The following is a 14514-nucleotide window of genomic DNA, read 5'->3' as shown; positions in this document are numbered from 1 at the left end:
GTGACAGTGCTCCACAAAGCCAGCAGCCAATCATATCACAGGGGGGTGTGTCCTGTTCTTCCGCTTTCGTGACGAACAGACTGCCATTTTCTCGAAGGAAAAAAACGACGCCATCTTACATTCGTCTCGTCGAACAAAGAGAAGCACACGAATTATCGCCAAGCAGAGATCAAGTGCGGATTTGTTGAGATTGACGTTTGAAAATGTGTGCTAGAACGACACCCAAGTACAAAGAGGAACTTTATGGAATAAAAGAAGAGAACGAGCAACAACTTCCACTGCTGGGCGAAGGTTGGAAGCAGCTTCGTGTTGTGCTACACAAAGCAGGTTTGTACGTCTAACTCTCATTTGCTTTGTAAAGAACGGCTTTCTATTGTTAAAAATATGCATCACAACATTAAGTTGTTTGGGGGAATGCGTTCAAGGTTATTGCCGTTTTATTTTTAATTATTGCCTTTTACTTGCCGGTTTGCTGAACATTTGTTTATGGCAAATTAAATCAGTGGAGAAAATAAATGCCAAAGAATAACCAATAGTGGGGGGTAAACTCTGTGTTTTTTTTCCCAGTTTAAAATTTGAACAGATTATTTAACATTTTAAATATTCCGGTTTTTATACGTTGTGAAAGAAATTAAGTTTGTCATGTCATCATGTTTCAAAACTATGCTTACGGGTTAATAGAAGGTCACAAAAACATGGACCTCTTAAACAGGAAAACGTGAGTTCAGTGGTAACAGAGTTGTGTCTATGCTGGCAGTTTAGCAGGAAGCCACAAAAACAGATGCACGTCTTGAACCGTGTTTGACAGTAAACCGTTTGGCTCGCATTTAACAGAAGTGTGACCCAAACATGTGTTGTAAGCTGAAACCGTTCGAACAACAGGAAGCGTGTGGACGGGTGTGATGAAGTCAAAGTGTTCATGTTTTTCCATTCTTTATGAGTTGGCATATTCAAATTGCTTTGCTGTGCTGCAATAAAACGCCGCACAGGAGTGGGATAGCTTTTCTCTTTGACGGACTGCTCCTCGCAAGTGACAAAGACAATCTTGGCTGGGTGATTCATTTGTGCAGGCTTGTCTCGTTTTTGGCAATAACTCTGAAATATCTTGTTCAAGCAATTCCTTATGGAATGATTCAACCTGACTCTAAAAACTGTGCACACTGCGGCAATAAGATCAATGGCGGTTGATGAATTTTAGTCGATAAAACTCAGTTTTTTTTTTTTGAAAAATCAAGTACGTGTTGGTCTTATTTATGAAATTTTTACTGGCTCGGTCAAGGAACCTCCGGTGGCTCTGCACTGTTCTGTGCACGTGTGCGTAGTTTCACCTCATCCAAACATTTAATGCATCCATCCAGGGTTGCACGGATCTCATCAGTGAACGAGCGCATGCTGCAAGAAATGCATCTGCATCTTTGGCTTACTATGGGCTTAAAAAGGGAGAACGTCACAACCCCCTTTTCTACCAACAAGTCCAGGAACATTTAGTTCCTGGTCATAAAGTTCCTGTGGCCCAGGTGGTTTGCATCTCCCCCACAACTCATAGTTCCTGGTAATTTTTGCAAATGACTGATGACATAACTATGGGAGGTGTTGTGTTACTTTGTTACTCATTACTGACACCCTATGGCTGTTATGCATCATTGCAGGTACAAAATAATTCTGTGACCTCTTAAAATATTATGGTGTATCTTAGTTGAATTCGAATACATATTGGTTAACTTTAAAATATACAGTCATTATTCAAATATGTCAACATGAAAGTCAGAGTGAAAGTGTTGTTGCTTAATGCTTATGTGTAGGGATTTTTACTCTTCAAACGTAAATTTGTTTTAAAATTTATTTAGAAACAGAAATTTTATAAATATAAAAAGGGTAATGTCGGAATGTACTAGCAGAATAAATGTCATTTTGGGTAAAAAAAAAAACCCAAACGTAAATCATGCAATAAATAGCGACTCTGATGCCAGGGCTCCTTGAATTCTTTTAGGGATCCAGATTATCATGAAAGCAAAAAGTACCCACGATGAGACTATCTCTAAATGCATAATGAAATAATTGTAAACATATTTCACTTGAAGGATTCCTATTTTATCGATGTCATTATGTTGCGATGGCCCCCAGCGGTCTGCATCAATATGTTAGGGTCCCACAACAGGTGTTCCATCAGACGCACACAATAGCCTGTGTGTGCTAACTTCAGCTCGCTTCCAGAAACGTCTGTGACTATGTCAGGAATGAAATAGGGCATCGGCCGCAACGTGCTTTCTTTTTAAATGCTCGTTTATCACAGTTGTGCTGCTCGGAAAGGGAGGTTTACATCGTAGAACGTATTTTGTGAAATGTCCCCATGGTCCGGTCCAAATCGGGGTCGCACGCATTGCTCCGTGTGCGGCAGGCACAAGTCAAGGTAGCACGGGAGAAATAATATAAGACAAAGTTGCCGCCTGAGCTTTGACCTGACCAAACCAAATTTGTCTTTTTGTGTCCTGCAGACGTCAGACAAAATGATCTCTGTTCTGTGAAAGAGGAGCCAGATTTGACTCGCATCAAAAAGGAGGAGGAGGAGGAGGAGATCAACAAGTCACCAGTGAACGTTGTCCCTATAAAGACCGAAGTTGAAAACAAGGATGAGAGTGAGGACGACAGAGGGGCGGAGCCTACAAGCAGCAGCTCAAGTCATCACATGACAACAGAAGGTGATGAAGACCACTGGGGGCCATCACAAGCACATAATGAGGACACATTATCAGACGCTCATCACGATGATGATGATGATGATGATGATGATGATGATGGGCAAGCCAAAAGTGAAAGGGCATGTCACACTGACTCATTATCTTCAAAGTTGTCTTTAAAAGGGCACAGAAAAACACACAGTGGTGAAAAACCTTTTTCTTGCTCAGTTTGTGGAAAATGCTTCTCCCAAAAGGCGAATTTAACAAGCCACACAAGAACACACACTGGAGAAAAACCTTTTTCTTGCTCAGTTTGTGGCAAGAGTTTCTCTCGAAAGTCACATTTAACAAACCACACAAACACACACACTGGAGAAAACCCTTTTTCTTGCTCAGTTTGTGGCAAAAGCGTCTCTCGAAAGTCTCATTTAGTAAGGCACACAAGAACGCACAGTGGAGAAAAACATTTTTCCTGCTCAGTTTGTGGTAAAAGCTTCTCTCAAAACTCAACGTTAACAAGCCACGCAAGAACACACAGTGGAGAAAAACCTTTTTCCTGCTCAGATTGTGGCAAGAGTTTCTCTCAAAATTCAGGTTTAATATACCACAAAAGAATACACAGTGGAGAAAAACAATTTTCCTGCTCAGATTGTGGTAAAAGCTTCTCTCGAAAGACTAGTTTAGTAAGGCACACAAGAACACACAGTGGTGAAAACCCTTTTTCCTGCTCAGTTTGTGGCAAAAGCTTCTCTCAAAAGTTTGATTTAACAATCCACACAAGAACGCACAGTGGAGAAAACCCTTTTTCTTGCTCAGTTTGTGGCAAAAGCTTTTCTTTTAAGACAAATTTAAAAACACATACACGATTACACACTGGAGAAAAAACTTTTTCATGCTCAGTTTGTGCCAAGAGGTTCTCTCAAAAGTCGTATTTACGACGCCACACAAGAACACACACTGGAGACAAGCCATTCAGTTGCAGCGTTTGTGCTAAAAAATTCTCCACTAAACGGAATGCTAAGAGACACGATTGTGCTGGTGAGAATCCTTGAAGATTAAAAAAAAAAAAAAAAAAACTGAAGGAACTGACTCTTTGTGGTAAGATGTAAATTTTGATTTTGAATAAAATATGATATATTGAATTTTGCAAAGCTTTTTTATTGACATTAAGCCAATGTGACCGAAGAAGCAATGTGTCTGAGTGATGATTTTTTTTTTTTTTATCAAACATTAAAAATGAAATTAATTTCCTTTGCCAAGAAAAACATGTGTTAACATTATGCTTTTCAGTTTTCTTTTTAATCATACTTAATGGAAAAGGTGTGAGAAGAAATGGTGCTTATGAAATCGGTGCCTTCCACAATCATCAATAAAATCACTTGTTCCACTTGCTCAACTGGCTTTCATTACGCTGTGTGAAAAGGTGAAAAACAGAACTAGAAGTTGAACTATAAAAAGAACCAGAAAGAGAAACGCAAGCAGTCTCAGTTTCTCTCAAAGGTTTTGGAATGTCAGGAGTTGGCAACTTGATGGTGACTGGAGTCAGCGCTGGTTTTCTTGCTGTGTTTGGGTGGCTCGGGTATGAATGGTCCATTGAACAAAACTCAAACTCTTCAAATATCCCCTCACTCACATTTAATATTATGCTTTCTGAATACATTTCTGACTAGCTAAAACCTCTTTCTAGGTTGAGCTCTATCATGTGTTTTGGGTTTGTTGCGAAGCAGAATCTCACTTCGGAAAAACTATAATTTTGTCAAATATACCAAATATTTTTTTTCATGCTCTATTATATTTTTTATACATTGGATTAGTTATATAATGAAATAGGGAAATATTAAAATTGGCAACCACAGACTTAATTCAATTAATAAGAAATATAGAAACATTTTATAAATATTGAACTCATTGAGAAGAGTCCTGATCTTGAAATAAATATTGAATTATAAAAAATACTTAAAAAATTAATTCAATAACCCGACCCCGGATGAGTGGCAGAAAATGGCTGGATGGATGGAATAATTTAAATTGCACACATATTCAAAAGAACAGATATGTTAAGAAATATTCAAGTTTGAAATAAAAAGGTTTAAATTAATATTGATATAATTCCACATTAAAATAATTGAATAAATATTGTAGTATTACATAAGAAAGCTTAAATATACATTGAAATAAATAAAAAAAAAGTCATGTATTTTTAAATGGCCTACTATAAATATGGGAAGTTCAAAGAAGTGACCAGTCTTGGTTCTGAAGTTCCGATGTAACCAGATACTGCCCTGAGAGAAAATATGCCTGAGCATTGTTTATGGTGGGGGCAATTCTCTCGCCAGGTCAGTGACCTTCCAGGGTATGAGAGTAATTTAAGGTGGTCACGAGTAGACTGGTCGTATCAACGGGGAGACGCATCTGCTCTCCCTCTGGGGGACTTTTGGAGGGAAATCCCGAAGACTCGCGGGATGGGAATGCATATGCAACAAGGGAAAATTAGATATTCATGTCCGATTTGGGCATTCCCCATAAGAAGGGAATGTCTGAGAGGGGGCTCAAGTTTTTGGGGAGACTTCTTTTGACATCAGCATGTGACGAGAAAAAAATCTTTTTTGAACCATCACCAATCCAGCCTTGCTCGGCTGCCTCTCCGGAAGGCAGCAAGGACCCACACTTCAAAGACAAAATATACGACATATTGAAAGAAAAATAATACTCAAATATTGAAATAAGTATAGAATTGAATGAATAAACAACAAAGAAATAAATACCTCCTGGAAAATATCATTATTTTCAACATTTGTCAACATTTTTCTTTCTTGCACATTCTTAAGCAATCATAATTTTTTTTTTTTTACTTTTACTTTTAAAGTTACTTCAGTGTATTTCACACCTGCGCCTTCAGTGAAGTCCTACTTTGTCCTACTTGAATGAATCCACATCAAAATACCATCATTTATGACACCACGGCTGGACAAATAATATCCAGAAACACACTTAAGCACCACTAAGTGAGTGTTGGACGATATAGCTTCTCTTGAAAGGTCCGACTTGAAAATGTCCTTGCAAGTGTATCTGCAATTAAATCCACACTTTTCCCTCCTTTGGCCATTGTGGTTTAAAAAAAGCAAGAATATATTTTAGATTTTTGAACGGTCGCCAATTACGACTTTCGGTTGATTCTGCATAGTGTTGCACATATAAGAATAGGGCAAAGCTCATCCAAGTGCATTACATTTATTTATTATCGTGGAGGGGGCGGGGATGTGTTAACACAGAAACAAGCGCATAATGTGTCAGCACATCGGTTGCATCACGTTTCATACGTCTCATGCAACACGAGCGAGCGGAATTCTGATTGGATTCAAAACTCTCACCTAAAAATACAACGCTCAGCTATAATATGACATCAATGCGATGATTATGATCATTTTTTTTATTGATTTTGTTCGGCCAACAGAGAAGGCCTTGAAGGCCCACCACTGCGTTACTTAATAGCCTAAATTAAACTTTACTTTCATCAATAGAGTTAAAGTTATGCTTTATTGTAGGATTTATGTAATTAATAGCCTTTGATGGACTTTAGTGTACTTAATGTAAACTGGTAACGCTGAAAAAACAAAACAGACAGCAATTCAAGTTTACACCCATATACGTGAAATGCGCTTTAGAAGTAAAGTATATTTTTGCACACATTACACCGACATTGAGTTACTCCAGATCGACGCTGACCTCAGTGATGAAGAGAGCCAATGAAAAATCGCAACCCAAAACACAAGCAAACAGGAAAAAGTGACAAACAAGAAAGCTGGCAAAGTGAAGAGTTTGAAACAGGTTTGTATTTCCATACGTTGTAATTTATGGACGGGAATAATTCTTAATTTCTACTTCTAACATAGCGCAACTGTTGGTCTGGTGAATGGATAATCTTGCGTTGAGCCGCCACTACAATGAGTTACGATTCTAATGCAGTGGGCCTCAACATAGTTTATGTCAGGTCAGGGATTTCGACAGGGGTCCCCGACTTATCAAGGGATGGATATACAGGAATGGGTCCCGGTTTAGACGAGATGGCGCCGAGGAGCAACATAAGGGGAGTCCACATCTGTTCTCGTCCTTGAGGGTTTTGGATGGCCATGTAAGGGCAAGTAGGATGAGAATGCATATGTAACAGGGGAGAACTGGATATTTATATCTATTGTTAGCTTTCTCTATAAGAAGGGAAGGCTCGCGAGGAGGGTCCGGGGGGGGGGGGGGGGGGGGGGCACACACCCTTTCTTGGGGGAACTTCTGGCATCAGCTAATTTGACACCAATACAATCTTTTTCCAACCACCGGAGTGTCTCAGAAGTTTTTTTATATCACCACTCCAGCCTTGCTTGTCGACCTGTCCGGAGGGAAGCTGGGCCAGACCCGCACATCTACAACAATAATATACCACAAACGTTAAAAGTCGTTGTTTATTAAACAGTAAATGGCGATAAAACCCGTCTTCACTCATTCAAAACTGTGGAAAACATTGCCACCTACAGGCGAGAAAACGCAATTGCGGTCTTTCAATTTGTCCCTCTCTGACCACTTCCGGGAATCTCAAATAAATAGAAAAGCCGTTTTTCCATATTATATTCTATTTTCGTAGTCGAAAGAAAATTTTAAATTCAAGCTGTTTTGAGACGTTTCCTTCCTTGCTGCAGAAAACAAACAAGCTGTATTTTAACTCATTCACTACCAACTGAGTAAAAAAAAAAAAAGACGTATTTAGCCGTCAATGGGATTAAATGAGTTAACTCATTCAATCCCATCGACGGCTAAATACGTCTTTTTTGGGAATTTAGATTTTAAAATAAAAATCAAATAACCTGTCCTTTTTTCTTTTTGCTTCCAAATATAATATAACTACTTTTCAACAAACACTTCCTTGACTACCTCATACATCATTTTTATGCCACTATGGGCGTGGTCTGGAATCGTTACTTCAACAGGCACTCGGTGCAATTTGACGAAAACTGGAAAAAATAACCCCCCCACCTCCTGATTGGTTGTGACGTCATTCGTCTGGCCTGAATGGCCAGTTTATTGGGGTACACGGTATGGTCACTATCAAGAGCTGGAAAACGCCCCACTTGATTGATTGAAACCCCATTGTTGGCGTGATCCCAAGAAGTCACTTTATTAGGTACACTCCCCCCCCGCCCCCATTTCATTTATTTTCACAATGTTGCATACAAAACAAAATATTGCCTTTACATTTTAAAAAATGGACTCCCTGAAGCTTAAAGCTTATCAACTGGGAACCGGCACATCACCACCTAACAAAAAATTCAACATGCACTTGACATAATCAGTTTGATTAAAATGTCAATATGACAACACCTCACAGTTTAGACTAAAAAAGACATGCACGTTTTTGGTGTGGCCCTAAAACAGATGTGATGCACCAAGTTGAGGAACGTTTCACATTATATCATAACCTTCAAGAAAACAGCTCATGAGCCCGCGAAAACCTCCGACGCATAAATCTCATTCGAGTCACTTTATTAGGCACACGGCTCACGTCGCCTCAAACTGGGACGACATGCAAATAAGACACTGTCAAAAATGGAAATTTGACTTTTTTATTTTTCAACTTGACAATTGTACAGTCTGTGGAAAATATATCTTTATTTATAGCGGGTAGAATCTTTCCAGGGTGTTATGTTATGCTTATTCGTTTCCAAACAGGCTTTATACAATGGCAGTACACTAATACAGGACACGTTGATGGAATGCAGCTGCTTGAAAAGCACCACTTAAAATATCTTCAAAAGTATTCAAAAGAGGAAATCTGCCCAGACGTGTTGCAGCAATAGTTTTGCTATAATGCATTCCGCAGGGATGTTTTCATCCATAAACAGATAACATCTGGACCGGAAAAACTTCTCATCACTACATGGCAACTAATTTTATATTTAAGAAACTAAATGATGAAAGGCTTTTTGAAGCAATACTGGAAATTTATCTCAAATTTATTTTTTATTTATTTATTTATTTTTGGGCATATTTGTGAGCAGTTTCTCAAGCATCTATATGGCAGTTGTAATCCTTTAAGCAACGCATATTTGTACACAAGCGGTGGTAGACAAAGTAAAAATACACACAGGCATATATTCTTTATCCTCTGTGAAAAGTGACGAGTTTTAATGCCGAGTCGTGACGACTCCTCTGTTTCCATGACAAGCAATATCAGAGTCAATAAAAATCTGAATTGAGCAAACATTTTTATAAAAAAAAAAATTAAAAAGTGCTTTTAACAGAAAAACAATAACTGAAACTATATTTTACCTTTATAACGAACCAAAACCAGATATAATTGTAGCAAAAATGTTCTTAGTTTTGTCAAGCACCACTGATTTTTGTAGTTCAGTTGTTTGTTTATATTTATTTTATTATACAATACTTTTTTTTGATCTTGCACTTGACAAAACACTAAAACTAACAAAAACTAAACTGAAAGAAAGCAATTTAAAACAAATAAAAACTAAAAAAAAAAAAACACACTTCCAAAAAAATGAACTGAATTTTAAAAAAAATAACAAACCATTGCGTCAAAGCCAAAAACAATTTCTCTCTTTACATTCTATTTCTGTCTCTTTTTATAAAATACAATATTAAAGTGTATGACTTTGTTTTCATTGGGAAGACTGAAACGGATTAAAGACTTTTCAAATTCATGACAAAGGCGAACAATGATTTACGGTTTGTGTTTTGAGGGTGAATTTCTCTCTCTCAAAAAAAAAGGAGTGCATGTTGGACACTATACTTCACCAACTTTGACAACTTTCTGTAAATGTTTAGAGAAGACGCTCAAATTCGCTCCAGACATGACCTGGTATCTCATGAGGAAATATCTGCCGAATGGCTTTTTCATAAAACACGTCAGCCAAGCCATCGACATTTTTGATGAGACAGTCGCAGCTGTTCATTCCTTTTGCCTGTGCTAAGGTTTTTATTCTCTTTTTTTTTTAATTATTATTATTATTATTTTTTTAAATCAACCTTTTACTCCCTGCTTTTCAATGCTCTGACATAGCTTCACTCAGAGGAATGATTTCTGCAGCTGTCCGCATCGGATGGCTGGCTTGAGCTCTTCTCCTGAGGAAGAAAAAGGAACGAACGCAAGATTGGAAATCTCGCAACAGATGTGAGCAAAATTGTTCCCGTTAACGGAGACTGCAAGACAGCCAAAGTTGCCGCAGTCATAACAACATAAATTTTTCCCCCCACACATTGTTTGCAGCCGTATTGCATCATAGAATAAATTAAAATACAGTAACCGCACTTTGATTAGCGAAGTCATTGACATGCTCAGAAAATGTTCAGAATTTCTAATAGCTTAAATCATTATTACGCAACACATTTGGATGACTTTCAAACCCATTTTGGCTTCATTTGACAAAGAGAATTTTTTTTTTTCAGCAAAGACTCTCCTAACTTCTACTAGCAACCCAGACTAAACTGAGCTTTGTTTGTTGCTACATTTCCCTTTAGACAGAGCTTTGGCACCATCTTGTGACATCGAAACGGATGCGTTAAAAATAATAATATAAATAATAAATAATAATAAATAACAAATAATAATAAATAATAATACATAATACATGATAAATAATAAATAAATAATAGATAAATAATAATACATAATACACAATAAATAATAAATAATAATAAATAATAAATAATAAATGATAAATAATAAATAATAAATAATAAATAATAAATAATAAATAATAAATAATAAATAATAAATAATAAATAATAAATAATAAATAAATAATAAATAAATAATAAATAAATAAATAAATAATAAATAACAAACAATAAATAATAAATAATAAATAATAACACATAATACATAATAAATAATAAATAATAAATAAATAATAGATAATAAATAATAATACATAATACACAATAAATAATAAATAATAAATAAGTAGGTGAATTTGCAAACAGCAAACCACAAATAGATGTAAAAGCAAAATGTGGATAAAGTGAGCTGCATTTCGTCAATACTTGTGTCAACAGTGTGCAGTGTTCAGACGCTTGGCTTACATTTTACGAAGAAGGAGGCCGATTCCGATAAGCGTCACAATGGCTACCAAGACGCTACTGACCACTGCTATTGTGGTGATTCCAGATCCTGCCAGAGACAACAATTTATTCCAAATAAACTACAACCAACGTTTGTTAAAATAACGCTTCCGAGCATGACGACATTATTATAATACACGAGACGCAAAATTAGCCAAACGCTAGTTCTTCACAATCTCACATTGATGCAAAGCCAGAACGCAGTTTCTTGTGCGCGATATTCTCAACAACAGAATGCCAACTGCTGGCAAATAAAAAAACTTGGCAACAATAATAGTAAGTGAGCGCAAACTCACCAGTCGTGAAGAAGCTGCTTTGTAAAAAAGAAGTGTTGTTGCCTGCACCATTTAACAGTGAATACGCGGGGTCCGCCGACGTATTTCTGTCTTTCTCTCCGCCCGTGGTAACATCTACAATAATTACACGTCGGTAGAATGTCACGTGATCGCAACGATCATATATGGTAACACAACATTACGCTCACCTGCGTCGCTGCTGTCGGATGCGTGTGAAGCGCCTCCTCTGGGGTCCACTGAAAACATAATTCTGTTGTCTCGTTGGTTGCCCAGATGACATTGCGGAAACACCGACATACAATACAACACTCAAACACAAAATGGAAAGACTCACGTATACATTGGAGGGTGGGACTGGACCACTGCGAACTGCCTGGTTTGCATTTGATGAGGTTGGACGTGCCCGCCTTCCTCAGGTAGCCTTTGAGACACGTGTAGCGGAAAGTCCTGTTTAGCTGGAGGCAGTCTTCCGGCGGAGGCTCAGTTTGAGGCAACTGAGGGACTCCCGAGCACGGACATTCACTTTGGCCTGAAGACACAGTGATGAAATTCGTTTGCGGGCCTTAGATGGGTGAGAGTAATTATAAATGAACCAGCAACATAACGAGGAAGATAAAAAACAATGCGCTGAATTTACTTAACTGGTTAAACTGGATTACCGACGATGACACAAAAGGAAGATAATGTAATTTTTTTGGGGCTCAACAACGTTGGATAAAAATGCAAGAATATTGGAACCGTGATTCCACCACAAGTAACAACCTTTCTACGTAAGCAAAGAAATCTATATAAGGACTCACAATGAAAGAAGATGTTTCAGTTCGACACTTTTGAAAAATAATAATTGCATAATCAAACATGAGCAATAAATGAAGCTGTAATACAATAAACAATATCAGATTCATTATACTGAATATACATGTTTGGAATTTACACTATTATTTTTTATTATTTATATTTCATCTATTTTTTTGTACTTGTGAAAATATATCCAATGTGCTTTCAGTAAACATTGACTCCCCACTCTTACGGCCACTGTGTCATGTGTTTATTTTCCGCAACATAGTTGCTCAATTCAAAAATCCATATTGGTTGGATCCTAGTTATTAGTGCACACTCACATGTCCCCAATTGGATTCAGATGCTCAGATAAACTGAAGTCCAGCAATCTTAAACTAGTTAAGAACCATTTATGGTCCTTGACATCAATACTGATTACTTCTACGGGTGTCAGAAGTTACAGCATGCAGCCTGACTTGTGTTCAGTGTTGCGAAGTAATGGCATAAAAAAAATACGGACTTATAGTACTGTTTCGGGTTTCTGTGCTCTACTTCAGCATTTTTTATTTCTATTTTTTATAGATTATATATATTTTTTTTTTTAAATTGATATCTGTACTTTCTACTCCTTCCTTTGTCAATATATACATGTTATGTTTTTAAACTTGCCAAACATCACAGGTCAACCGCTTGAGATCTTGGATTGTTAAATCATAAAACCAGGGAGATGGAAGAATGTGAACCAGGGGAGCATGAACGAAAACAGCAACAGATTTGGAGATGGAAGATTTTCCCCATCCGCGGCCTTGTTCAATGTTGTCTTAGTCTAAAAACATCAAGATTCCCGAATTCCAAATTTAGCTGTCTCATCTGAAATAAAATAAAAAGGGTGTATCGCAGCTATTGCATGTTAATATAGCTTTTTTGTTGTTGTCAGTTAACAACACGTGAAAATGTGTTTTGATTGTTTTTTTCTTCTTCTAAGCAAGTTTATAGAGGGCAAGTCCAATCCTGTCGCGCCAAGTAACCAAAACAGTGACTGAAATTAAGCGTAAAAATTCGTTTTCACTTTTTTACTTGAAAACATTTCTGAATCTTTACTTGAATCTTTACTTTTTTAAAGGACTTATCGGACCAAAATCCCTTTTTATATATTTTTTGCACAAGCATAGAATCTGTACTTTGAGTAGAAAGTGCGAGTACTTTTGACACCTCTGTTTGTTATTGAGCGACACTGCGTTTATTTGCAGACCGCAACAATCGATGAATAGGGAAGGTGCATGATCATATGACAATATAAAATAATATACGTACAAATATACTTTTGAAAAAAAAATGACAGAAAGAAACAAGTGTGAGCGGAGCGAGTTTTGGGTGCTTACCGCCGTCGGAGCAGCGCGCCGTGCCCAGCAGGCACGCGACGACACAAAGTTGAAGTAAAAGTGACCCCAAAGGCATCCCACAGCTCGACGGGAAATCACGAGCAACTTAGGCTGCCAAGCACCCATGCTCCTATTAACTTTCACTTTTACTCACCCACGGTAGTACGGATCCTTCTGACATCGGCTGATGGTGCAGTCCGCCATATTTGTAGTCCTGCTTCCCCAAATTGCCAACCTTAGTTTTCGTCCATCCATCATCCAAGCTGCTTATCTTGTTGAACGAAAACGTGTCCACACACCACACGCCTTTATGTTGAAGAAAGAAGTGGTATTGAAAAATATAAAGCAACGCCGTGATTCAGTAGGAGTCATCCGGTCGCTAGGCGGCGCGACAAGTTAAAGAAAAAGTCATTGTCGTTGACTGTCGCTCTTGGATTTTGCTTCCGTTCTGCTAGAACATGTCTTTTTGTTCAACGTGAAGCTAAAAGAAACTATTTATTTCAATTATTATCAACGTAACTCCCAAAAAATCGGTAGGTTTATTATTTATTACAAATTGTATTTTGCTATTATATTCGCTACGTGGCGGGAAGGATCACTGGTAGCATACTGTGTTAAGCTAACGTAAGCTATTAGCCCATTTCTCGTTGCCTGTTCGGTTTCAAATCACTTTAAATGTGTAGCAACAAAACAAGCCTCATCCTAAAAACCGCTTCATTACAAACCTGGCCTGTTTTTACGAGCGACTAGTTGTGTAATATGCACAGGCTATGCATAGGCTGGCTGTACATTGTGTCAAAATAGACTGAAATGGGACGTCTATTTTCAGGTAACAGCAATGTCGCTTTATGATGACCTCGGCGTTGGTGCAAGTGACACCAAGACCGAAGGATGGTCCAAAAACTTCAAGCTGCTGCAGTCCCAGCTCAAGGTGAAGAAGGCAGCTCTGACCCAAGCAAAGGTACGAGTAAGCACTTACATTAGTGTAGTCTAAACTAAACCTCAGGTACCACTGGTATTTATGAATGTGTTGGTAAATATGTTCTTTTGTGCAGACCCATCGGACGAAGCAGGCGACCGTTTTGGCGCCTGTCATCGATCTAAAGCGAGGAGGCCCTAGTGAAGACAGACAAATCCCAGACACTCCTCCACATGTTGCTGCTGGACTCAAGGTTTGGATGATTTTTTTTTTTTTTTAAATGGTAAACATCCCCATTGAATTTACGATAAATATTACAGGAGGCCGCGCCCGTC

The 14514-nt window shown here is 37.8% G+C and overlaps 3 protein-coding genes across 3 annotated transcripts in view; 2 read left to right on the top strand and 1 right to left on the bottom strand.

Annotated features, from left to right (window-relative positions):
* Positions 1–115: 115 nt before the first annotated feature.
* Positions 116–3730, top strand: LOC148341811 (uncharacterized). Its single transcript, XM_088287958.1, has 2 exons — positions 116–327; positions 2496–3730. The coding sequence occupies exons 1-2, from the start codon at positions 204–206 to the stop codon at positions 3728–3730; spliced, it is 1359 nt and encodes a 452-aa protein (XP_088144084.1). The 5' UTR covers positions 116–203.
* Positions 3731–8273: 4543 nt separating this feature from the next.
* il15ra (interleukin 15 receptor subunit alpha) lies at positions 8274–13406 on the bottom strand. Its single transcript, XM_088288935.1, has 6 exons — positions 13261–13406; positions 11433–11627; positions 11287–11334; positions 11099–11212; positions 10764–10851; positions 8274–9803 (listed from the first exon to the last, which is right to left on the bottom strand). The coding sequence occupies exons 1-6, from the start codon at positions 13334–13336 to the stop codon at positions 9725–9727; spliced, it is 600 nt and encodes a 199-aa protein (XP_088145061.1). The 5' UTR covers positions 13337–13406; the 3' UTR covers positions 8274–9724.
* Positions 13407–13644: 238 nt separating this feature from the next.
* Positions 13645–14514, top strand: part of rbm17 (RNA binding motif protein 17) — a 5154-nt gene continuing 4284 nt past the window's right edge. The window contains exons 1-4 of the mRNA XM_088288934.1: positions 13645–13793; positions 14090–14221; positions 14316–14432; positions 14500–14514. The exon at positions 14500–14514 is cut by the window's right edge and continues 152 nt beyond it. Coding sequence (XP_088145060.1) covers positions 14099–14221; positions 14316–14432; positions 14500–14514 — 255 coding nt within the window. The 5' untranslated portion in view covers positions 13645–13793; positions 14090–14098. The remainder of the gene's footprint in view (positions 13794–14089; positions 14222–14315; positions 14433–14499) is intronic.

The sequence above is a fragment of the Idiotropiscis lumnitzeri genome, chromosome 2 (genome assembly GCF_059441095.1).
Source record: "Idiotropiscis lumnitzeri isolate Australia: NSW breed Sydney's pygmy pipehorse chromosome 2, RoL_Ilum_1.0, whole genome shotgun sequence".
Classification (NCBI taxonomy): Eukaryota; Metazoa; Chordata; class Actinopteri; order Syngnathiformes; family Syngnathidae; genus Idiotropiscis; species Idiotropiscis lumnitzeri.
The sequence above is the reverse complement of the archived record's forward strand: the minus strand, read 5'-3'. Positions and strand labels throughout refer to the sequence as shown.